This window comes from Sitophilus oryzae, unplaced genomic scaffold (genome assembly GCF_002938485.1).
Source record: "Sitophilus oryzae breed Bouriz unplaced genomic scaffold, Soryzae_2.0 scaffold_1000_pilon_pilon, whole genome shotgun sequence".
Classification (NCBI taxonomy): domain Eukaryota; kingdom Metazoa; phylum Arthropoda; class Insecta; order Coleoptera; family Curculionidae; genus Sitophilus; species Sitophilus oryzae.
Genome location: NW_022145617.1, coordinates 741,748 through 768,191, shown reverse-complemented (window position 1 = coordinate 768,191; position 26,444 = coordinate 741,748). Strand labels below are relative to the sequence as shown.

At 32.7% G+C, this 26,444-nt stretch overlaps 3 protein-coding genes across 6 annotated transcripts in view; 1 reads left to right on the top strand and 2 right to left on the bottom strand.

Moving 5' to 3' along the window:
- LOC115876677 (peptidoglycan-recognition protein LB-like) overlaps positions 1–1,746 on the bottom strand; it is a 68,457-nt gene extending 66,711 nt beyond the window's left edge. The window contains exon 1 of one of the 2 annotated variants that reach the window (XM_030892667.1): positions 1,438–1,746. In XM_030892667.1, coding sequence (XP_030748527.1) covers positions 1,438–1,531 — 94 coding nt within the window. In that variant the 5' untranslated portion in view covers positions 1,532–1,746. The remainder of the gene's footprint in view (positions 1–1,437) is intronic. The other variant, XM_030892588.1, reaches the window with a different exon arrangement.
- Positions 1,303–26,444, top strand: part of LOC115876371 — a 60,858-nt gene continuing 35,716 nt past the window's right edge. Inside the window, exon 1 of the mRNA XM_030892156.1 lies at positions 1,303–1,369. The gene's annotated coding sequence lies outside the window, so the exon portion shown is untranslated. The remainder of the gene's footprint in view (positions 1,370–26,444) is intronic.
- LOC115876501 (calcium release-activated calcium channel protein 1-like) overlaps positions 16,230–26,444 on the bottom strand; it is a 62,424-nt gene continuing 52,209 nt past the window's right edge. For all 3 annotated transcript variants that reach the window (XM_030892342.1, XM_030892395.1, XM_030892470.1), the window contains 4 exons: positions 22,633–22,869; positions 20,377–20,583; positions 19,600–19,834; positions 16,230–17,098 (listed from right to left, as the gene is read on the bottom strand). In XM_030892342.1, the coding sequence (XP_030748202.1) occupies positions 16,857–17,098; positions 19,600–19,834; positions 20,377–20,583; positions 22,633–22,869 (921 nt within the window). In that variant the 3' untranslated portion in view covers positions 16,230–16,856. The remainder of the gene's footprint in view (positions 17,099–19,599; positions 19,835–20,376; positions 20,584–22,632; positions 22,870–26,444) is intronic.

Sequence of the window (26,444 nt, the reverse complement as noted above, 5' to 3'; positions counted from 1 at the left end):
TAGAATAAAAAAAAACTTGCGCAAACCTAAGAGATGTACGAGGATGATTTTTTGTACCCTGTACCCTGAAAACCCTGTAGAAGTTAAAATATTTTCCTAAAAACATCCTAATACATACTTTAGGTTTGCACTTAAACAAAATTCGTGACTTTTTATTATAGGAGCTACAGATACAAGTTTTTGACTTTTTTTAACAAACCAAGGCTTTGACTTTGACAGCTTAAAAAATTCTAATGCAGTTTCAATTATACATTTTTTAATGTACCTAAGTGATGATATTGTTTATTAATGTTGTTAAAAAATATATTTGTTAATTACATATGTTAATTCTAAGCGAGTTTTATAATTATATAATAACAACACACAATATAATAATCGGTTGGTTTCAATGACTAAAGAATCCAAGAACAAATAACACCCCAGAGCAAATTGTGCCGATGTCACCAAACAGTGCCGTGGCACATATTTTTCTTAACCTAGCTGTTTGAAGCAATATTTATATTTTTTGATAATTGTTTTGACTACGCCTATGGTGTATCATACTAATTAATTACGAAAAAAAACGTATTAAAATGTTAATAAAAGGTACAAAACTAGTATCGACGTATAGCACATATCAAGTACATATAGATGTTAATTGAAATTGAGGAATAATTATCGGAATTCAATAAGAAAACGCTAAAAAGTTGGAGTGGACTGTTTATTTACCTATGAAACGTAACTCCTGGCTCTTTCTTATCGCTGCTGCTTTTACACTTGAAAGCTGAACAACTAATCACCATTGTAATAAAGTTTGTCCCCTTATTATCTATGTCGATTTTTAAACGAAATAGCACGCTGTACCACTAACTGTTTTAGTTTTTTTTGGAATTCGCAGTAATATAACTGTTAATTTAAGATCCGCTATAATATCTTTCTAGATACCATACGACCGAAAAAAACGGCGTCAGCGATGGCTATGAAATGACGATCGCTGTCATTTTATATGGAAAATTATATGGGGGAATGTCACCGATCGTCATTTCCAAGTCAACTGAGCGCCGTTTTTTTTTCGATCATACGGTATTTATACTTATATCTTTCTAGATAAATTTACTACCTCTGAATATAACCATTTATAGAATAATAAATAACATAATCTCAGAAAAGAAATCCGCAAAATTTCAAATCAAATTCAAATGTGTCAATTGAAAATTGAAACGTCAAACAGAACTGTCAAAAATGGGGGTTCATGATGTCGGTTCCGTCTCTAATTACGTGAATAGCATTATACTCTTTCCTTATCTTTTTATTAAAAGCATTGGACATACTTTTATAAGTGTAGTTATTTATTTACGTTCACAACTACATATTTGATATCAAATTTAAGGTATGTATCGCATAAATTTTATATTGAAATAACTTGATATGGAATCAACATAGTTATAAATAACTTACCTATATTTAGTTTGACTTTTTGCTCTTCAATTTCTTCCATTTTTTCAAACTGACACTCGCGCGTGGGTACCGACCGTGACTGCTTACTGGACATACCTTTTTACAGACTTATTACCCTACACTGAAGCCCGAAGGTTAAGTAAATCCCTAAATATTTAAATCGGTCTAAGATTTATCGACTGTATCAATAAACAAGATAAAATAATTGTGGTACTTATAAGACTAATGATACTTTTCGCTGCACTGTCTAAACGAATGTCCTATGTTCTTAGGGATGCGCACATCGATGTATGAATATCGTTACATCGATTAGAGTTAGGAATTCCAGTTCCTTGGAAGGAACTAGTTCCTTAGTTCTAGTTCCTCCAGAGGAATAGTTCCTTGAACTAGGTCTTTAGTTCACATTAGTTCCTGACTAGCATTGACAACACCGTTACTTGCTCATGGGTTTCATTGTAAGCACAAAATATCCCCCTTTAGAATATTTTCTGTAATGGCAATGACTGGAAGTAAAAGATATACTGTGCGAACAAATACTAGGGGCGCTGTTGGTCATTAAAAAGTTAACAAATATTCATTTGTTTTTTAAATATGTCAGTAGTTTTATTTCGTTGTGTTTTGTGAATATTCGGTGTGTGATTTTGGCAATTTCCTCATTAATTACTGGTGTATTTGTACTTATTTTACCAAGTACATTTTATTTTAATTAGGTGTTCATATTTAATAGCAATGGCTTTTTTCGACCGAAAACGCAAACCTGCGAAAAAGAACTGTAGCGTTCCTAATTGCGACAACAAAAATGGCAGTTTTTTTCGTTTTCAAAATCCCCGGAAAGATTCGAATTGTTTTGTACTTTTTTTCAGTTTATTGGTATGTAAAATACATAATAATTTATAATAACATCAATAATCCTTTTATTTTTATAAACGTTCGATCGAGTATTAATTGATATAAACTTTTTTTTATTGTGACAAAATAGGCTATTAAAATTAAATTATATGTTAAATATAAATTACAATTTTTTATTGTAATTTTTAATATACAGTATATATGTCTTAAATAAGTGCGAATATTTTCAGGAGTAGTATATTTCGACCCCAGGAACACGTCTATGAGGTTTTTTTCGCTAAAAAAAGAAATCGTGCATTTTCTTTTAAATTTTCCTGTATATTTTTCGAAAACTTTTTAGAACTGCCTGTTCACCGCAAATTTTCCCCCCACGGTATAATTTCTTAATCTCTGATTATTAGTTAACCATAGTTACGGCTTTACTCTATGGTTACGGCAATAAAAGGGATGCAAATACAAAAAATCCGATGGCTCTCAAAATTATTTAAAAAAAAATACATTTTTTAAAAAATTTTCGAACTTAAATAACTAGGTTATTTTGGAGTTATCTGAAAAATGGTAAAGAGAAAATATTTTTCTTTTATAGAGATCTACCAGCCCTGAAAATATATGCACTTATTTAAGACTCACTCTGTATAATGTAATTTAACTGATAACATACTACGAGAGAACCCGGGAACTAGTTCCTTTCGTTCCGGGGTCGCTATAGCTTATTGGAACTAGTTCCTTCAGGAACTACACACCTCTAACATCGATACAGTGAATACGGTGCGTTCAACAATAGTTGAAATAGTTAACAAAACAGCAACATTGTAAAATCAAGAACAGGGATAGGAGTATTTGGACAGAAAACTAAATACTCCGAACCAATGGACACCTACCCCAGCCTCATTCACGCTATCGAAAAATGCGTACAACTTATGGTGCACGAGCTGAGCGTGCGCGCACGGCATTCGTTGGCGCTCTCTCGACTCCGTTCAAATTAAAAACTTATTTTTCGACGAATGAAGTGATCCATTTGTGCGCGCACAGCAGAGTTGTGTTGGCGAAAATAATGGACGACCAAGAAATAGTCGAGGCTGCAGTCATTGTTCTGCACAGCTTAATTATTAAAAAGGAGAAAAATCGAAAACATCGTCGCTGGTGGCAAACCCAAATTTTTAGAAATCGATATAATTTACTGCAACAACTTTGTGTCTGAGGAGGGCTATGATCAGTTCAAAAACTTTACAAGAATGACCAGGCCCGACTGTGAATATTGACAAATTGCCGGTGCAAACTGAGCGTTCGCGCACACATAAAAATCATAAACCGACACCAGACGGCTCACGTTCGCGGCTGCTCGCGCACAGACAGATTCAGAGTGAGCGTGCGCGCACAGCCGTTTACACTTGAGCATTCGCGGAGGATCAGTGCGTGCGTGCTCAAGTCTAAACGCACCATTAGATAGGAACTATCGGAAACAAGAAATAGCCATTTTATCCGATAGTCAAGCAGAATTAAAAGATCATCTCAGTAACCATCAATTCGAAATTTATGGTTACAGAGTTGATCGTCAATATTATTAATTATAATAGAACATCGTTGGTAAACGTCGATGTTTTGCTATTGAAATATCGATGTTTTAGAAGCATCGATGTATCGTTTGCATCCCTATGTGTACAGGCTGAAAATTAAATGGATATTTGTGACTAGTCAACAAGAAATGTTTAATGTAAAGTTGCGCCTGATGCAATTTCTCCATAGCCTGGTAATTTTGTTTACTTTTTTTCTAAACTTGCCACGTTTGTAAAATCTGTGATTTACCATTTAGTTGTAAAATACCTCCATATTTGCTTACATTTATATACACGGTGTCCCGTATAATAATACACACTACAGGGTTTTCGTAAACCAGAAGAGATACAAAGATGATTTACAACAAAAAATCCGATTATTTCGGAAGATATTTAGGAGTAATATATAAGTCGAAATATATTAATAATTATAATGTTTTTTTTTTCTGACTCTATATACGACAATAATTATTTCCACTAGCCTTTATACACTTCGCGAAACTTTCGACTTGATATAACTAAGACAATAATAGAAGCTTTAACGAAACAAGAGAAACTCATAGTAAAACAGATCATATGATTTATAAATATACAGGGTGTTCCATTCGAAAAAACATAACTTTAGTCCATATTTTCAAAAATATTTTTTTCGTAAAAGAACAGACTACGCCACTGTATTCTACGTAAAAAGTCCTACAAGAATCGATTTTCACCTTCTCGATATCATCCACGATTAGTTCAGTCATTGCGGATCAAAAAAGGGGCCTGCTTGGAAAAAAGTCCGGAAGTTTTGAAACTTTGCAGGTTTATAGGTTTTGGCGTCCCTAACTAAAATCCATAAAATGCACATTTCCAGACTTGCCGCCGGCGCCGCCATCTTGCCAAGATGGCGCTCAAAATCGGTATTTTGTAAATATCTCTAAAACTATGCGTTTTTCGTAAAAATTTGAGGAGAACAAAATTAAAGAGAATAAAATTTTCTATAAAAAAGGTTTTATGAACATTTTCGCTAAAGTCAACCGTTAAGGCACAAAATCCCTGGAAATTTTACAATTTTGCGTAAAGTATGATATATTATGTATAGTCGATTTTCCGAAATCAAATGTCGATTAGTGTTCACTAAAACTAGTTTTAGTTTAGAATTGCAAAATTTTCGAAAACACTCTGTAGCTCAGAAACGAAGAGGGCTTGAAAATTTTGTTTACAGCATCTTCCGTTTGACAAAAAAGTGGGACAGGTTGGTACAAACCGCAACTTTCTATCTTCACTAATAACGGAGATACCGTATGATTTCAACTAAAATGGGACACCCTGTACATACCTTTATACATACATATATCACGAAAACCTTAATTACAACTCATTAATTTAATTAGAATGTATTTTATTGTTTTTCTTTTCTTATAAAGTCTGTTACATTGAAAATTATAAAAGTTTCCTTTGTTTCAATCTAAAAACTTGTCATGAATATAATTATCCTACTTGATCTATTTTAATGTATTATTTAATAATAAACTATTCAATAATTAAGTAATTTTATTAAATATAAAAAAAGTGTAGGCTTATTAGTTAATTAACACAGAAAACATTTTTACTTAATTATAAATAAAAACGATTGAAATTGAAAGTATATACATATAATGGAAAAAAATAATATATAATTTATAGGTCATTAGGCATGTATTTTATTAGATAAAAATCAAGCCTTAAGTAGTTACAAACAAAAGTAAAATAATTATCTAAAAAAACATCCTACACTTAAAACACTGGAAGTTTTTTAAAATACTGCTTAGTATCACAATAAACTTATTTCATAATTATACTTAACTATAACTTTTCTATAATTGTAATAATTAGGATTTCATTCAAACCTATTGTAGAGTTAGACCATAGAAGTTATTAGCAACTTATTAGTGATGGGAAAAACCGATTAATTTCAATAATCGAGTACTCGAGTTTCAAGCGATTGCAATAACCGAGTGATCGCTCAAGCGAAATATCACTCGTATTTAAAAATACGGTTTTTCACCAGCGGTTGTTGTAAGTACTCGTTAACTCCAAGCGCCAAGCAGTAAGTTGCATGCGCAGGACACATATTCTTTCGGTGATAAATGGCAAGTAGCAAGCGGCGAGCGATTCGCTTGATCGCTTAATTTAGTTTATTTCAATTATTTCAAAGCATTGCCGATGTAGGTCGTAAAATTTTGTCTCTCAGATACGCAACGGATAAATATATATATATATATATATATATATATATATATATATATATATATATATATATATATATATATATATATATATATATATATATATATATATATATATATATATATATATATATATATATATATATATATATATATAAATTTATAAATTTGTATAAATATATATGTATAAATTTGCTACCTGCATGTATGTAGAAAATTCGCTCGGCTTTTTATCGAGTATGTCGCATTAAAATCGGATTTCAATTTATTTCATTCTAGGATCGCTTGCTTTCGTCGCTTGGTACTCGTCACTTGCATCGCTCGTTCATAATCGAGCGATGTCGGATATTTCAATAATTGAGTACTCGAGCGAAATTTCGCTCGAGTGATACCATTACTACAACTTATACAGAAAAAAAAAATGAAAATATAGATAAACTACGATACTTTATGGGTGGACAACCTTAAAAAATGAATTGTGTGTGCACTATGTCCGCATATTTGAAGCTTACCAACAGTTATTAAATTGGAGGATTTGAAGGACATGTTTGAAAAAGTAACATATAATGCTGTTTTAAAGTGTTATTTTCAATTTATTTCTGTAATCTCTGTTGTTTCCTCAATCGCCTGCAAATTTTGTGGAATGCCATCCAAAATACACACTTTTTTGCAAATGTCTAATATTAGGTTTGTTCCAACCAGTATTTCGGGATCGTTTGATTTGGTTTCATAACATAGCCCTATTATTTTTGTTTGCAATTTGCAATAATAATAATTATTATTCTTGAAATGGAGAATCAGAATCCAATAATTGTTGGTAAGTGTTGTTTCAACTGCATACTCACACTAACTCACTTACCTATCCTCTCTTTTATGATCCTGTTATGCGTAGTTTCCTGTTATTTCATTGCAGTGGTAGAATCTTTGAACATTATTTTATAAATAAAAAATTAATTAAAATTTCCGAACGATTTAGGTACTCCACACAAACTCACAAGCAAAAGTATAACGGACACGTATTCGAATTTGCAAAAATAATCAAGACAGAAGCATCAGCCGGACGCCGGACCAGAATCAGCTGCTAAAAATCGATAATCCCTGCCATAGGTTTGTTCCAACCCGCCGCAGAACCGTCACCGAACGATCACGCTCGTGCGCAGTAATTCAAATGTGTTCCAACCGAGATTTGACAGTTATCGGACGATCCTATTTGCATACCAACCTACCTTGGGACCGTTTAGTTACGATTTCAGAACGGTAATTTCGGTACATGGTCCAAATTAAGAACGGTTTGGGTTGACTTGCGCATTAAAGCATGCTGGCAGGGATTATCGATTTTTAACAGCTGATTCTGGCCAGGCGTCTGGCTGATGCTTCTGTCTTGGTTATTTTTTACGAATTCGAATACGTGTGCATTATACTTTTGCTTGTCAGTTTGTGTGGAATAAATCGTTCGGAAATTTTAAATTGTACACTTACATAATTATCTATAGATAATAATTAATATTCAAGGTGTGGGTTCGATTCCCACACCCGGCATTTCATCAGAGAGGATAGGTAAGTGAGTTATTGAGTATACAGTTGAAACAACACTTACCAACAATTACTGGATTCTGATTCTCCATATCAAGAATAATAATTACCTATTATTATTACAAATTGCAAACATAAATAATAGGATTATGTTATCAAATTCTAAGCAAAAACAAAAAAAAACTATCGATACACGCACGCTTGACACAAAACAATCCACAAAGCGTTTAATTAATTACGAAACACACCTAATTAATTACGAAAAAAACGTATTAAAATGTTAACAAAAGGTACAAAACTAGTATCGACGTATAGCACATATCAAGTACATATAGATATTAATTGAAATTGAAGAATAATTATCGAATTCAATAAGAAAACGCTAAAAAGTTGGAGTGGACTGTTTATTTACCTATGAAACGTAACTCCTGGCTCTTTCTTATCGCTGCTGCTTTTACACTTGAAGGCTGAACAACTAATCACCATTATAACAAAGTTTATACAAAGTTTACTACACACAAACTATTAAAAATCGCTAAAATTGTCGCTGGTGACCAAATGATGACTCATTGTTTGCCACCAAAACAAAAAAAAAGGTCACAAATTCTGCTGCAGCCCGTATAGGGGCGTTACATGTCCTTATATTATTTAATCATTGGTCACGAAACTATTCGAAATCCGCGCATGCTGACAAAGTGCAAGAAAACCGAGTCGAGTGCGATTTCGAAACGATCCCGAAATGCTGGTTGGAACAAACCTAATATGCTTTAATGCGCAATGCTTTAATGCTACATGGGATATAATAAATTCATACAGGGGTCCTATAAAATATACTGTGAGTACGAATGTTAGCGCAAATGATTTTAACGATTTTTTTGTGAATATAACCGAAAATATTGTAAAGTCTCTGAGCGTAGAAAATCGCACAGCGCTTGACTATATAACAAAATTTTCTAATAAACCTTTAAATCTAAATTTTTCCTTTAGAGAGGTAACTTTCATAGAAAATCGAAACGCCGTAAATTCGTTAAAAAATAAGCATAGTAAAGATATTTATAACATGACCATTCCGCTAGTTAAAAAAGTAATAAATTTATTAATATATCCTCTAACTAAATTATTCAATAGATGCATAAGAGACGGTACGTATCCCAGTTGTTTAAAAATTTCCAAAATCGTACCAGTATTTAAAAAAGGTGATCCTGAAAGTGTGAATAATTATAGACCTATAGCTTTAATACCCACACTTTCAAAAATTTTTGAATGTTTATTGAAACACCAGTTAACACATTACTTTGAATCTAATAACTTGTTCATAGAGAATCAATTTGGGTTTCGTAAAGGAACATCTACAACAATGGCTTGCATTCGTTTGATGGAAGATATAATTGAGGGTTTTGAGAGCGGTAACTATGTTGGTTCGGTCTTCTGTGACCTTACCAAGGCTTTTGATTGTGTGGATCACAACATACTTTTACAGAAAATTTCATATTATGGAGTAAATAATTTGAGTTCGAAATTATTGGCTGATTATCTTGTAAACCGATCTCAACAAGCCGGATGCGTTATGTTGGCCAACATTAGCCAACGGTACGCTCTCTGATGTGAGTGTTGTAAAATATGGGGTTCCGCAAGGCTCAGTATTAGGACCTTTATTGTTTTTAATTTACATTAATGATTTACCTGTGGCTACACTTCAGAATAATTTGATTTTGTTTGCCGATGACACTACTATCTTATGTGCCCGGAAACCCCCTGAAGAAATTCAAACTAATTTTGAATCGATTTTGCTAAATGTTGGTGACTGGTTGTGACAACCGATTATGCCTGAATAACACTAAAACAGAAAGAGTTATTTTTTCTCTTAAAACAAAATATAAAGTAGATTTCTGCAGTGTCCGATTTCTGGGAATAAAATTTGACACAAAACTGAGTTTTGAAAGTCAAGTAGACTATGTGGCAAGGAAGGTTTCCATAAGCATGTATGCATTTCGGCGATTGGCTAAGTGTGTGGAGAGTGATGTGTTAGTAGCTGCCTATCATGCTCTCATTCACTCGGTGCTTACTTATGGAATACTTGTTTGGAGTCACTCAGCTCATGCTGAGAGACTGTTTGGACTGCAAAGAAAAGCATTGAGAATTTTGTCAAATTTAAGTTATCAAGCAGATACAAAAAACGCCTACAGAAGACTGGGAATACTGACACTTCCATGTTGCTATATCCTCCAATGTCTTTTATTTGTGAAGGATAACCTAGAACTATATGCTACGCATGATGAACAACACAATTATGCAACCAGAAACAGAATGAATATAAAGTCTGTTCATTTGCGCCTCGGAAGATCTTGGAACTCCAGCCTTCATTATGCTCCTGCATGCTGTAATAAATTATCTCAAAATGTCAGAAATTTACCAAGACATCAATTTAAAACGACAATTAAAAAGCTACCTTCTTGATATGGCTTATTTTAGTGTTACTGATTTTTTAGAAAGCAGTGAAGGGTTATAGCGTGGTTATAGGTTAAAACATTTACATTGTGTATGTATTGTTTTTTTGTGTACTTTAAATTACTGTTAGATAATTATTGTGCTTATTTTATAATTTTGCATTTTACAAAATATGACTTTGTGTAAGGATACTTGTATCTATTAACATGCAATAAATGATTTGATTTGATTTGCAAGTCAGTTCTCAATTTGGACCATGTGCCGAAATTACCGTTCTGAAATCGTAACTAAACAATCCCAAGGTAGGTTGGTACGCAAATAGGATCGTCCGATAACGTCAAATCTCGGTTGGAACACATTTGAATTATTGCGGGCGAGCGTGATCGTTCGGTGACGGTTCTGCGGCGGGTTGGAACAAACCTAATGTTAACGCTTAAATTTATTTAAGAAAAGAAAAAATTTTGAACCTAACCAACAATTCGTATTTAGAGTGGTTAAAGTAATTTTATTAAATTATACGAATAATCTCGTTGATTATTGGTTTGAAATAAATATGACAATGTCCTCCAATGAAAATGCGAGTTGCGTAACTCTAATAATTCTAATTCTGAGCTAGCAAATGAGCTAAATTCTTTACCTAGACCGTTATTCAGAAACTACAAACCTATCGATAAAAATATGCCTGAAAATTTACTTCTTAGCACACAACCAAAGGATATTGGTACCCAGGTACAGTAGCAAGTTTATTATAATGCTTTTCTTAGCTTTAAATCAAATGTTTTTTTGTTGTTTGCGCGATCCTTACCACTTTTTTTCTCGCTAGCTAAAATAATAAGACTCTTTTTAAGGGTCTTCTTTTATTATAAAAATAAAAAATACATACATATACATACATTTCAAGTTTATAATGGATCGTTTTTGGAATAAATAGAATTAATTAATGAATGGTAAAATTTAAATTGTTTTCTTTTTCTCATTAAATTTGGGTATTCACTTAGGAACTAAAGAACCGCCGCTATCTAACTGTAATTTTTAAACCTTTGGTAAATTCTTTCTTTATGAATAATTTTACCAAGTTTATTTTGAAATTTATGTCAAATATTTATAACTACATTCTTGAAAGGGTCGAAAACATGCGACGTTTATACATATCTACACAGATATGTTGGTTTATGTTACATACATATGTAAATTAACTGATAATTTCATTTTTTTACCTTTTATGTTAAATGTAAGGATCACAGGGTAATCGTTTTTAAAGCATATTTAATTGAGGAATAATTTTTGCGTTTGACGTTCTGACTTCAAACATGAAAATATTATACAGAATATCATAGGTCAATATAGTTTTCTACAAGAATTATAAAAAGATATTTTTATTTCTTTAAAATTGAATCTTTAAATGTTTCTTTTTAGTAAGCCTGGATGCACACAAAAAGAGCAAAACAAGTCCAAAATAATCGAGCTATTCAAGTTTGAAAGTTTAAAAAAAATTATATTTATTTTTGAAAAAATTTGAGAGCCACCGGATTTTTTTCTGTATTTGCATCCTTTTCAATAATGTAACCATAGAGTAAAGTAGTAAAGCCGTAACCATGATAATATTAGAGATTAAGAAATTATACTCTGGGAAAATTCGCGGTGAACAGGCAGTTCTAAAAAGTTTTCTAAAACAGAGGAAAATTTAAAAGAAAATGCACGATTTTCAACATCTTTTTTGCGAAAAAAAACCTCTTATACCGGATGCGTCTCAAAAGTGCCTTACCCCTATAACTTTTTTATTTTTTGAGATAAAACAACAATATTTGGTATGTTAGTATATGACATAAATTGGGATTGATTGACGCACTCAATTGTTCTTCAATCAAAATCAATTGTTCTTCAAAATCAAAAGTTGTAGTCATTTCCGGTTTCACCGGAAATGACTACAACTTTTGATTTTTAAATGGCACCTTCGGAATTTTTTTACTTTATTCGATAGAAAATGACACTCTGAATCGAATGACATAACATATATCACATATATCATATATATATAACTTTTGACATTTTGGTATATGGTTTATTTGAAATTGTAACATGCGGTTCATAACGACAATTTAATTCAAAATAGCAAATGTGTGGTATCAAATTATTCGTAAAAAAATGCTTTTTCTAAATATGCTAATGAGCCACCCTCGTTCCATTTGAAAAAATTGAGATATGATTAAAAATACGATTTGGGCATCTTTTAACTGACCAGGACAAGACACTAAAACCATTAGACGATCAAATCTATTTTTCCAAGGCTCCTTGATTAAAAATTAGTTTTTTTTAACACAGCCATGGCACTCTAGATTGAAATTTAAAATAGAATTTGTTTTTGAGTGACTATGTCAAAAATTGACATATGATATGTCATTCGATTCAGAGTGTCATTTTCTATCGAATAAAGTAAAAAAATACCGAGGGTGCCATTTAAAAATCAAAAGTTGTAGTAATTTCCGGTGAAATCGGAAGTGACCGAAAACAATTGAATACGTCAATCAATCCTAATTTATGTCATATACTAACATACCAAATCTCGTTGTTTTATCTGAAAAAATAAAAAAGTTATAGGGGTGAGCCACTTTTGAGACGCACCCTGGGGTCGAAATATACCACCCCTAAAAATATTTGCGCTTATTTAAGACTCACCCTGTATAATAAAAAAAATAGAATCGATGTATTTAGTACTGTGATGTGGGGGTACTCACACAGTGACGCATTTCATTCATGGACATAAAATCACTTTTATTTGAATAACAAATTTTATTATTTTCCCGGGTATGTATATTTTATGTGAAAATTATCTTTATATGACATAAAAAAATTCAAACAATGGTATACATATCCGTGATTTCTGTATTTCTTATCGGTTTTATAATCCATTTTTAGTAACAATTATTTTCACAGTTTAGAAATGAATTACCTAATAGTACCTACAGAAAGAACCAGTAACACTTTTCGTAGTTTAAGCTACATTCTGGTTAAACTTTATTTTGCTTGGAACTATTTTGTTTGCTAATTTTTACGAAAAAACGAAGGTTTTATTTTTTTTAATGTAATGAAATAATATCGTTTAATTTGCAACTTTGGATTGGCGATTTGATAAACCAAAAAGTTCATTTCAGGCGTGAATTTTTTGGAAGATTGTGCGACTCAGTACTGAATCACACGCCACCACTCGCTAAATTTTAGATTTAATTTCTTAAACGATTGAAGATTAACTAAAATTTATCTTTGATCATAAGAAAATGTTTAATACTGAGAAATGTTTTAAGTTATTGCTAAAAATGTTATAATAGTGAGAAATATAAAAAATAATTTAATATTAACAAAGAAAGGCCTTGCTTAATACTATAAGACATTGACAGCTGGTAGAATTTCGATGTCCTATAGCTCTGGACACTAAATTTTAGTTAGCTAACTGTACTAATACTAAGACATTTTTAAAACTGGCGATTTTTTTCTTTCATTTTTGTGTGTGCTTTTACGCCTAAGGATAAAAGTACGAAAATATATTATTAAACTGACATAAAATGTCAAATTCAACGAGCGTAACCATAGTTTCTCTATATATAATTACTTACAAGGTATTACCAGAGTACCTAAACCGACGAGTAGCGACAGTCCTGTTTTCAATTTTCTTTGCGGCTGCGCGAAATAAGTAGGTTATCTGGTTATCTGTCATACGAAGAAGCGAAGTTGCCACTGTTGCCATTTATCAAATATCTCTATATACTTTATTTCAAGTATTCCTCAGGCAACGAATCGTTTTTCTAATTATTTATTAGCAGTAAGTATTTTATACATTCAAATTTAGAAATAAGGATAAAACAAAACAAAAAAATATGTATAAAACTTTATAATTAATTCCACTTCAAATTGTGAGCAGTGTATACCATGTTTATAGGACCACTTCATAAGTTGAGCAGTTAAATACGTAGTCTATCTGTCAAACACGTCAAAAGAGAGAGAAAGAAAATTTGGTCCCACCACATCAAAAGAGCCGACGGTTTCTGTCGCTACTCGGCGATCTACGTACTCTGGTATTACTTTTAAATATTTTTATATTATTTGGAACGTTTGAAATTATTGTTTAAAAACTTATTTGTGACGTTTGAAAAAAATAGCATGTTCTATTCGGAGTAAAAATTACTTTTTGTGCCTCGGCCTTTAATGTCACCAAACTAAACGTACAACCTGGCCACAAAAAGTATAATTTTTACTCCCAAAAAAATTATACAGTGTTGTTCACCACATACGACACGGAGTATTGTAGCTCAACGATTAGATTTTTACAAATTTTAAGTTTTGGGTTTGTTGAAGGACTATTAGAGCTACAATTTAAAAATATTTTTACAAGATACAGAGTGTCCGAAATAAGTAAAAAATATTATAGTCGTATTTTTTTAAATGGAACACCCTGTATATTGTTCTATTTTTGGATTCTACGATTGAAATAAAGGTAAATTTGATTAAGATTTATCACACTTTAAACCTTACCGTTTTTGAAATATTTTCAATTTTATGAAATTGCAATAAAAATTTTAAGGCTTCATTTCTCCAAGGGTATTGAAGTTTTTAATACTAAATATTTACTGAAGATTATTTATTGATGAAATATTGTGTTGCAATAATAACAATTTTACTACCTCATATAGAGTGTCCAAAAATTTATATTAAATAATTACTAGCTTTAAACGGCAATAACTTGTTTAATTTAAATAGAACACCCTGTATATTTTACGTGAATCAGATGCACAATTTAATTGTCTATCAAATTTTATTATACCATTTTTTACTTATCTCTTCAAGTTTTTGTAGAAAATGCATTTTCTTATAATTTAGACCTCATTTATCACTATACCCATGGAATATTGACATTGCAGATTTTTTTAAAGCAACATATATGTACAAAATTTACAGGTGGTAAATATTGCAAGCCCATTGGTATACAAAAAAAAAACTATTTAAATCTTTGTAAAAGAGTATACCAATTAAATATACCACCGACCAAAAATTAGTTAATTAGGTACATATTTTTAAATTGTTTTAATTAATAAATTATTCTAAATAACTGTCGATTTGGCTCAGAAATCAAGATAATAATAAGTTATGAAAATTAACGTCTCTGTTTTAATAAATAAGCATTCGTCAAAAAATGAATGATAAAATTTATAAGGTGTTACTTTTTACCACACTGTCTAATACACACACTAAATTCAGTTTTTTTAGTATTTGGAGCAATTATTATTACAAACCAAACAGTCAATTAATGTAGCTTGAATACTGGGATCATATTAATCGGTCCCCTTTAACAAAAAATATTTAAACATTTTTTTTTTATTTTTTAATAAAATAAGCAAACTATATTCACAATATTAGTATCTGTACTCTTTTAATTTTTTTATGTCTTTAAAAATAGTCTAAAATGTCAAATTCCATAGGTATAGTGATAAATGAGGTTAAAAATTATAAGAAAATGCATTTTCTACAAAAACTTGAAGAGATGGGTAAAAAATAGTATAATACAATTTGATAGACAATTACATTGTGCATCTGATTCACGTAAAATATACAGGGTGTTTCATTTAAATTAAACAAGTTATTGCCGTTTAAAGCTAGTAATTATTTAATATAAATTTTTGGACACTCTGTATAAGGTAGTAAAATTTTTATTATCGCAACACAATATCTGATCAATAAATAAACTTCAGTAAATATTTAGTATTAAAAACTTTGATACCCTTGGAGAAATGAAGCCTTAAAATTTTTACTGCAATTTCATAAAATTTAAAATATTTCAAAAACGGTAAGGTTTAAGTGTGATAAACCTTAATCAAATTTACCTTTATTTCAATCGTAGAATCCAAAAATAAAACATTTAAAAAAATACAACTAATATTTTTTACTTATTTGGGACACTCTGTATCTTGTGAAAATATTTTTAAATTGTAGCTCTAATAGTCCTTCAACGAACCCAAAACTTACAATTTGTAAAAATCTATTGGTTTAGCTACAATACTCTACTTTTTTATTCTACTCGTAAAAGTTCTTTACTTTCATAGCGTTAATTTTAAATAATAATTTAATAAATGACATTTTTATATTGACAATCGCGTCGCAAAAATTAATACTTTTGTGACGTTTAAAAAAATTGATTTTAAAAAAGTTGCTTTTACATCCAAAAATTAAAAAAAATCACAAATTTTAAAATTGTTTTTAGTTTTTAATAATCGAAAGACAGCCGAAATTCTACTAGCCGTCGTTGCTATAAAATGTATTTTCAGTTCTAAAAATAAAATAACTAACTTCTAGATATTCTAAACAACTCTAAAAAGCTTTATTCAGAATCTCGCAATTAGTGGAATAAATTAGGGGTTTCAATTATACTTTATACTTATGAGTTTACGAGCATTCACAATGTCTAAAAGAGATATAGATAATCCTAACAACAGCTTGTAGTATTTAGTGGTATCCATAGAGAAAACTTAATAATTAGGTTATAAAACAACAAACTTTTATATCTAACCACAAATTCTCTTGACAGATGGTAATGATAGGCCAAAATGACATTACTCGCAAATTTTGACGTATAATTAGTAGAACAATTAAAGTTTGTTAACTGTTTATACTGATTTAAAAGTACTACCACTAATTTTTACAATGAATTAGAGGAAGAAACGTCTGCCCTAACTGAAACCACTAATTTGTTTCACTAATTTCGAGGTTCTAAATGGAACTTCAAAAAAAAAGTTTTTCAAGTTTTTTTACACAACCACATCATATTTCTACAAGATCACACTGGAGATTGGCTAATTTCGTCCAAGTTCTTTTTCATTTCCTCCAATTTTCTCATGTCGCTGATGGAGGAATTACACTTGTCCACTACGAGGGAATGGTAAAAGTTCGCCGCGAACAAAACAAACACTATTAGTACCGGAACCACTATTATAGTCGCCGCCACTGCCGCTGTGAAACTATAGTCCCAGAATTTCACCCAACAGAGTATTGCTACCTCGACCATAAATAAAAATAAACCTGCAAGAAAACGTAAAATGTAATATGAATATGTAAAATATAAGCTATGTTTCAAAAAGTCTTGTATTTAATTGTGAGTAACTCATGAGAGATTTCTTAGCAAATACTTGCTATAGTAAACGCCACGAAAGTTTGGAAGTGATTCATCGGTCGCTACCATGTGAACTAATCTGTTCAAGGTCACATAAGACTTAATTCCAGTGCCGTGCTGTTTCAAGTCACATAATAATCAATATATAATCTGTTGTAATTTGTTGTTTTAACTGTCAAAGTCTTGTCAAAACATATATTTGGTTATAAATATAAAATGGAATGCCCCATTGGTCGCACTGTAAGCGCACCAATGGACTGACGCACAAAAACCAATCAATCAAAGAAACGCGATATAGTATCGTCTTTGTCAATCACGCTAACATTTTAGAATAAGTAGGAGGAGCGCAGGCAGATGATTAGACCGGGCCTTTAAAAACCTACGTCTGCGGTAAAAATTTACGTTTTTAATGTAAAAATGATAGCGCGCGTGTCGATTCTAACTTCATCAAGCGATGAATCACTCCCAAACATTCGTGGCGTTTACTCTAGTGTATCGAACAGTAATATAAATTTTCCCAATATATACTGAGTCTCAAAACGAGATTTGGGCTGTATTCCGTTGCAAAACCAGGCGAACCAGACCGGTAAAGTACGGTAAAGAGCGGTTCCTGAAAAATATCGATTTGATACGGAACGGTTTGGTAAACACTGGAAACGTCAAATGTTGACGTTTTCTAATTTACAATACCTCTATTATAAAATTTATCTCTTATGCATTTTTAATGTACCTATTCTCTGCTTTTATTGCGTTTGCTCTTTCTTTTCAATGGAGTTTAATATTGAAAAGTACTTTATTAATAAACTGTTTAGACAGCTCAAGGGAAGATTTGCAGGTCCAATATTAAAAGAGATCAATAATAAACAAATCTAATCAATATTTATATTTTATAGCTTACAAAACATTCACGATTACTTGTTGTCTTGTTTTTAATGTTTTCTTTAAATGTTCTGACTTTAAAGAAACAATGGCTGCATGATAAGTTTAAATGGTCCTAAAAAGTCATTCTATTTAGTTAATGATATTTATTTACCTTCACTGCCTACCTCCATTGCTTTTGGATGTAAATACAAAATATTATTACAAATTTTAGAAATTAAATGAGAATTTCACTCGCACTTCCAATATTTGCTTGATTTCTGTCACATAAAATGGCATTGATTGACAAACAAAACCAGAAAAACTACTTTCTAAAGCTGTTGGGGCGCTATTCTGTAAAATCGTCGGTATCGGTAAGCTAACGATAGCTCTCGATACGTATTTGTACATAGTAAAATGTGTTAATTGTTGTTAAACATAGTTACCGATCGGTCCTATGGCAGATATCGCAAATTTGTACCGACGAAAATCGGTATCTCTACCATGCCCTTGTCAACCTCACGGTAGAGATACCGAGAGTCGTCGGTACAAATTTGCGATATCTGTCATAGGGACGATCGGTAACTATGACAACAACAATCAACACGACGCTCATTGGCCGTACGTACCGATAGCTGTCGGTAACTTGCCGATACCGACGATTGTACAGAATAGCGCCCCTTTTGGTGACAGTTATAACCGAATTTTTCAGGAACCGTGTTCCGTAATAAGAAAACTTTCAGGAAAGAGATAGAAACGGAACATAAAACCATAACCATGGTAAGGAACGGAATGCACCCTTGGTATATTAGTACCGTATGATCGAGAAAAAACGGCGTCAGCGTTGGCTATGAAATGAAGATCGCTGTCAATTTATATATAAATTTATATGGGAAATGTCATCGATCGTCATTTCCCAGCCAACTGAACGCCGTTTTTTTCGATCATACGGTATATGACAAAAATTAGGATTGATTAACCTATTCAATTGTTTTCGGTCGACAGAAAATAGCACTCTGAATAGAACGACACATGTCATCTTTTGACATTTTCAATTAAAAAAATTGCTTTTTAAATTTCAATCTTGAATGCCATGGCTGTCTTAAAAACATTAATTTTTAATCAAAGAGCCTGTGGAAACATAAGCAATGGTCATAGTCTAATGTTTTTCGTGTCTTATCCTGGCCTGTTAAAAGATACCCAAATCGTATTTTTAATCATATCTCAATTATTTCAAATGGAACGAGGGTGGTTCATTAGCATATTTAGGAAAAAAACATTTTTTACAAATAATTTGGTACCACACACTGGGTATTTCATGTCAAATGTCGTTATGACCCGCATGTTACAATTTCAAATAAACAATATGCGAAAACGTCAAAAGTTGACATATGATATATCAATCATTCTATTCCCAATTCCCAGTGTCATTTTCTATCAAATAAAATTTGAGTCAAAAGGTGTAGTCATTTCCGATGTATCGGGAAGTCAATCAATCCTAATTTAATTAATTTAAAAATTGTTCTATTGGTTGAGTCTAATGTAGGCTTACCTAAAATAGTTGAAAATGCCCAGGCTAGTTCAATGAAGCCTCGCATCCTTTCGTGGGGACTTTCCGTAACCAGCTCGCATATTTCTAGTTTTGCTATCGATTCGATATTGGGCAGGATGTACGTGGATATCATCAAGGCAAAAATGTGAACTGCGACTAGTATGGTCGTGCAAACGGCGAACATCACGAAAAGCCACTCAGGAACATTTGTGGGGGTGTTGATTTGAAGCTCCACCTAGTAATTTAATACTTTTTAGAGTAATTATTGAGACTTCTGGACTATTATTACAGAAAAATTATCGTACACGAGTCATAGGGTTTGCGTATCGAGATGGTTTTATAGAAGTTAGTTCTCCATCTCTGATATCAGCCGTACCAAAGTTTATGGTACGAATAGTCATCACGGCGCCGGCGCACCCAATGATGAGGTGTTCTGGTATTTTCCCATTTTCCCCACACAATCTGCATTCGCCGTTGTTTCTTATCTTCAATCTATTGAGGTGTTCACAGAGGAGACAGTGTCTCGTTAAAAACCCCGTGACAATCTGAAGATTGTTCTTACCTAAATCAAGGAAAATCCACGTGTTGGGGATCACTTAAGTCGAAAGATACATCGTATCTTCATAGATACAGAAATTTCAGCATATAACATAAAAAAGCTAGGAGTTTTCCACTTGGTAAGTTTTCAAGATATACTCGTATTAACTAAATTATACGATACGTCGATTTTAGTATTCAAATGAATCATGTAACAGGAATCAACAAAGTAAAACGTACCATTGCTATCATGGCGAATCCTGATAGTAGTTCCGAGGTAGTAGCTGTTGCCTTGAGTTTCGCCCTCGATTTGTGTAACCGTCGCCACGACAGTCCTTCTGGGGTGTTAGAGATCACTTTGGTACCATTTCTGCCTGTTTCGACGTCGTAACATTTGCAACAACATCGGGAACTGCTGGTACTTTCATCGTCCTGCACCGCTTTCAGCTAGAACAAAAAACATCTCGTGGAATAAATATAACATGCAAATTTAATTAAATGTACTTAATATAGACGAAGGAGGATTAGGGGTTAACTGGCATAGGAGTACGACAGGGAGACGCGGTATCCCCAAAGCTGTTTGCAGCAACACTAGAAGAAATCAAACACAACACTGGAAATAGTGCTATTAGTATAGTTAAATTACCGGGGAATTTCACTATTCGCTATCGGAGGAAAAATTCTTGCTAAAATTATGTCAAACCGCCTACGCCCACATATAGAAAAAATCCTTCCAGAATCGTAAACGGGTTTTCGTAATAACCGCGGCACCGTCGATTCCATATTTTCCATCCGCCAACTACAGGAAAAAGTTAAAGAACAGCAGTCAAAACTTTATGTTGAAAACATTCATCGATCTAACAAAAGCCTTCGACTCTGTGAACAGCATGAGATGCACTTTGGGCAATTATGACAAATTTCGGAGTAACCCAACAAATTTCTTACAGTGTGTAAAAGCCTCCATAACAACAACAAGTCAAGAATCATGGATCACTGAGCGATCCCATCCTAACAAATACAGGAGTTAGGCAGGGATGTGTCTTAGCGCCTCTCCTATTCAACATATTCATGGCACCGCTCTCCATTATAGTGGACAGCAAACTGCAGGAGAGAGAATTGGGTATTAGATACAGATACGACGGCGGTCTGTTTAACATAAAAAGACTCAGGACAAAAACACGTACAAAATTCATCACAAAACTTCAATACGCTGATGACTGCGCTCTAGTTGCAAAAACGGTACAGCAATTACAAGAAATGCTGAACACATATACCTGGGCATACATGCTTTGGGCCTTAAGCTAAACATCGACAAAACTAAAATCATGTGCACTCCCCCGGAAGATGACAACAATGCTATAAAAATCGGAGAAGAACTACTGGAATATGTTGCGGAATTCAATTACCTCGGCAGTTTGATTTCGGAAAAGGTCAATATCGACTCTGAAATTCAGCACAGGATTAGCAGCGCCTCAAGGGCATTCTGGAAATTAAAAAACAGGGTTTTCTACAACCATGACTTGCAGGCACAAAAACGAAACTTGCAGTGTACCGAGCAATAATAATCCCCACCATGTTATTTGAACGCGTTAAACAAGTTGCAACAGAGACACCTTAGATAACTCTTAACAATCAAATGGTTCCATCATGTCTCAAACGTATCGGTTCTTGAAAAAGCTAACTGCGAGAATATTGAAGTCATGGTTACAAAATCCCGACTAAGATGGGCTGGTCACGTATGCAGAATGCAAGGAAACCGCATACCAAAATCATTGCTTTACGGTGAGCTTGTAGGCGGTAAGAGGAGGCCAGGTGGACAACTCAAAAGGCAGAAGGACATTTTCCACGAAAACTTAAAGGGGATGAACGTGCAGAATGAGTAGGAAGAAGAAGCAACTCACAATAGAACTCAATGGAGAATTGTATACTCAGTTAACAGCGATAATCAAAAAGTTAAGAGGAAACAAAGCAATGAGGTTTTTGAATGTCCGGAGTGCGGTAGACAGATAACATCACGTATCGGGCTTTTCAGTCACAGAAAAGCTCATGAAAGAAAACGCCTTGCGTGACCATCTTCTGATGCGTGTCAAATACTCGTCAGCGAGTAATGGCTGTATGTATATGTAGTTTCTATGGAAGCACCTATTTAACAATTTTGTCATAAATTGTTAGTATATCAATATTAGGCATCTTTATTTCTGTAATAATTATAATGACTTGCCAATTGCACGCTATGATCTATTCTACTAATTAAAATACTTTATTCTTAAGTTTTCTAAACTCACGACTGTTTCATGTAAAATTACATAATGCCTCAGTACTATTCTGAGAAAAATGTGCCCGCTGTTTTTTCCGTCCGTCATTGCTTGACTCAAAATCTATCACTCTCAAAGTCACTTTAATCGTTGATTGAAGAAACATTCCCAATTCTTTCAATGAACGCTTTAATATTATAATGTGAATCGACCCTTAAAAGTACCCTGTGTCTGTACTTACCCGAGGAGGTGGCGGTGGTGGTATATACATAGGAGGTCCTTTGTATCCCATCGATATTGTGCTGGAGTTGCAGGAAAATGGAGGAGTTCGTTCTCGCGAGATGGAACTTAACGGAGTTTCCATTCCCGGAGTTGACAAAAGTGACAGGGGACTGTCACTTGCTAATACTTTCGGTCTGTTGAAGGCTTCGACGATATTGAGCGATCTTGGGCGTGTTGACAGGGGTTTTAGCTGTGCCTAGACAACGAAAATACAGATTAGTTTCAATACAATTCATTATAATGTTGCGAAACCAGTCCCGCTTTAATACGACCTAAAAGAGCCTGGAAATTCGTGAACACAGCGGCTAAGAATCATTCAGAACATTCTGGGCTCTCTGTCGCACTCGTATAAATGCCGAGGCCGGTGCGCAAGGGACAGACGATAATAACATAGTATAAGGAAACTAGTAGCTTTACTCCTTGTCAAATCCTTTGTTCTTTTTCTGCCACTTTATATGACCCTGTTCTCGCGTCCCGTGACCACTGACGTAGCTGTATAGTCGTGGTCTATAACTAGGCAAAGTATAGTCGTGGCACTTGCCATAATTTCACAGAGATGTATTTAGGAAAATATGAGTTCACAATAAAATAAAATAAAAAAAATTTATCATCGAGTAAAAATTTCCTTGAAAACATAATATTTTCACATTTCGTGTACCTAAGTAACAATTCTTCTGTATCTGGAAATCTTCTGATGGGAAGAAATGCGGAAAAAATATATAATGACATCTTTTTATATTATTATCTATTTTAAAGATTTTCTACAACTTTTTTTAATTTAAAACAAGTATAATTTTAACTTTAATGTGTTTGTTTTATAGTAATATATTGGTTAGGTGATTTTCATTGGATAACTAATACATTGAACAACACATTGTACTAAATAATAAAATAACATATCGTCGGTGAAATGTGATAAACTGCTAACTCCATTATTCCTAATTTTACAGGAGAACAAAAAAAAAGGTACAAAAAAATATGTAGACATGTAGGAAGTATTTTCATGCGTTAATATGATAAAGAGATAAGAATTTTATTTGCTGGGAAACAATATAACTCAATATTTCGTGTTACATCATTTTTTTCAGACACAATAGGGAGATAGCAGATATTCGTCTTGCAGAAATAAGAAATAAAAATATACTTCTGGAGATAGCAACCTTTATTGTTTGAAATTTTAAAAATGGAATTGAATATTACCCAAACAGATTGAGAAATAATCAATTAAATTTAAAAAATATATGATATTCATAACCATATATTTATAATATCGTCGGTCTAGAAGCAAAACATACAAGTCAAAAACGAATAAATTTTTAATATATTTTTAAAGATCTGAAGTGGCAACATTTTGGACTTAATGAATATGAAAATAATTTAAAAATTAAACTTATAATTCTGAGAAGATATGGTAGAATCCTTCCATGCTTATCCTAATTTTTATACAACGGTAGTAGACCGACCTTGGAAAACAGTGCGCTATTTTATTAAATTTTTATTACTTTCCTCCTTATTTTTTTAATTTTTATAAAAATTATGTATCATTTACGTGGAAAAACGTGGAAAAAAATAAAACTGATTAGGAATTATGGAAATTCTTGTACAAGTAAGTAATGGTTATTTAAACTATTTATAGCACGCCGATGAATTGCTCGTATATAGAGAATTTCATTTTTCCCCTCACCTTTTACGGATACCCCGTATTTACAGAACGGATCGACGCAGGGTCGGACTGGCCATATTATATATATAACTATTAGGGGGGCACCAGCCTTCGCGGTGCCCCCGTTCGTTAATATTTGCTTTTGCATTACATTATGGCATTTGCATTTTATTGGTTTACCTTGCATTAGGGTAGTTCCCTGATTTCTATACAGGATGAGTTTTAAATAAGTGCAAATATTTTCAGGGCTGGTAAATCTCGATAAAAGAAACATAATATTTTCTCTTTACCGTTTTTTCAAATAAATCCAAAACAACCGAGTTATTTCACTTTTAAAATTTCCAATTTTTTGCTATATTTTTGAGAATTATTGGATTTTCTTTCTTGTAAATTTAATCTACTACCTATGTTGCCATATTACAAACAAAGTATGTTTTTAAACTAAAAATTTCCAATTTTTTTTTTAAATTCCAAATTTTCAAAAAAAAAATTTGCCCAAAAAACCTCATAATCGTGTTTCTTGGGTCGAAATATACTACCTCAAAAAATATTTGCATTTATTTAAGACTCACCCTGTATATAATAGGGAAAAATTGACCAAAACGTAAGGCGAAAAAATACGCAAAAAAATCAACACGGGCCCCTTCTTACATTGCCACCCGGGCCCTTTTGGCCTAGTTGGACCCTGGATCGAAGTACTGTCCTAAAGAAATATACCAGTAAGAATCCGTGTGTTTGCTTTAGCGTGATCGTAACGGAAATTATGGACTTAGCAGTATTTCGGTGGCTATTTCAGATCACTGGGAGTTAGCAGATATTATTGAGTTAAAATTGCAAAATTTCTTTAATGGGAAAAAATGTATTTGCTTTCCCTACTTATAGAGTATTTTTTTCTCTTTCTAATGGTATAAAAAAACTTATTAACGTAAAAAATGGAGTTAGCAGGTTATCACGTTTCACTGACGATATTTAAATTTCAATAATTGCTAATAAACATTACAGAAATTTCAAAAGAGAAAAGAAGCAAGAAGAATGAGAAATAGCATCACTACTTTCTCACGTAATAAAAGAATATTTTTTTAGTTATTGTTACCGAGTCCCGAAGGTACCGAAAGAACCGGGAAATAATTTCGAATCCCGGTTCTTTGATATCTCAACAGAACCGGGAATTTCCACTTCTGAACCTTAGTTACCATATTATCAAGAAATTATGTATTTAACTAAAAAAAAAATTGTGCAGAAAAATCCTCATATTTCTGGGGCCAAAATATACTACCCCTAAAAATATGTTTTTCCGGAACCGGAGCTGTTGTTCGGACCCGGTAATTTCAGTACCATGCCTCTAAGGAACCGGGATTTCCATTTTTTTTTTCAGTACTTTCGGTACTAGCAAATTTTAGTTCAATAATCGTGCAGTTCGTTAAACAGCAAGCAAGGGATGGTTGTCAAAAGTAAAATCGATGAAAAATTGAGGTTTAAATGAAAATAATATCAAATTATAAGTAGTAATCAGTCATGAGAAAATTAACCTGAACACAAACATGATCACAAAAAACTCAAAAGCACAATTTTTTGAATTATTACTAAGGTAAGGCACTCATTTTTTGTCAATCCGTCTCTGTGCTGGGACGCAACGCTCCAACCTCGCAGTTCGACGGACGGAACTCAACTAAAACGCTCTGCAATCTGCCGATATTCGACAGATTGTAAAAACTGGCAGAAAATATTTGGGAAACTACTCTTCTGCTATGATACTAAAGCTTACTTCGGGTTTCTCTTATTACCGATTCTAAACCGTCCTAGAACTGTGATGCGTATGCGCAGAAGGAAATATGAAGACATTATTTCATTTGCGCATGCGCTGCAGAGTTCTAGGACGGTTCAGAATCGGTAATAACAAGAACCCGAACAAAGCTTAAGCTACGGTCGCGGCTTAAAAATAAATTTGGTAAATAAATAAGTTTGTAAATAATTTTTGTCTTGTGTTATATTTTTTTTGTTTTGTTAATTAGTGTAAAATAAATTGTGTTAGATAAATTAGACTTTTTATTCACACGGAACCGTAACGAACCGGACGAGAAACGTAACAATAAGAACGAAAATATTGA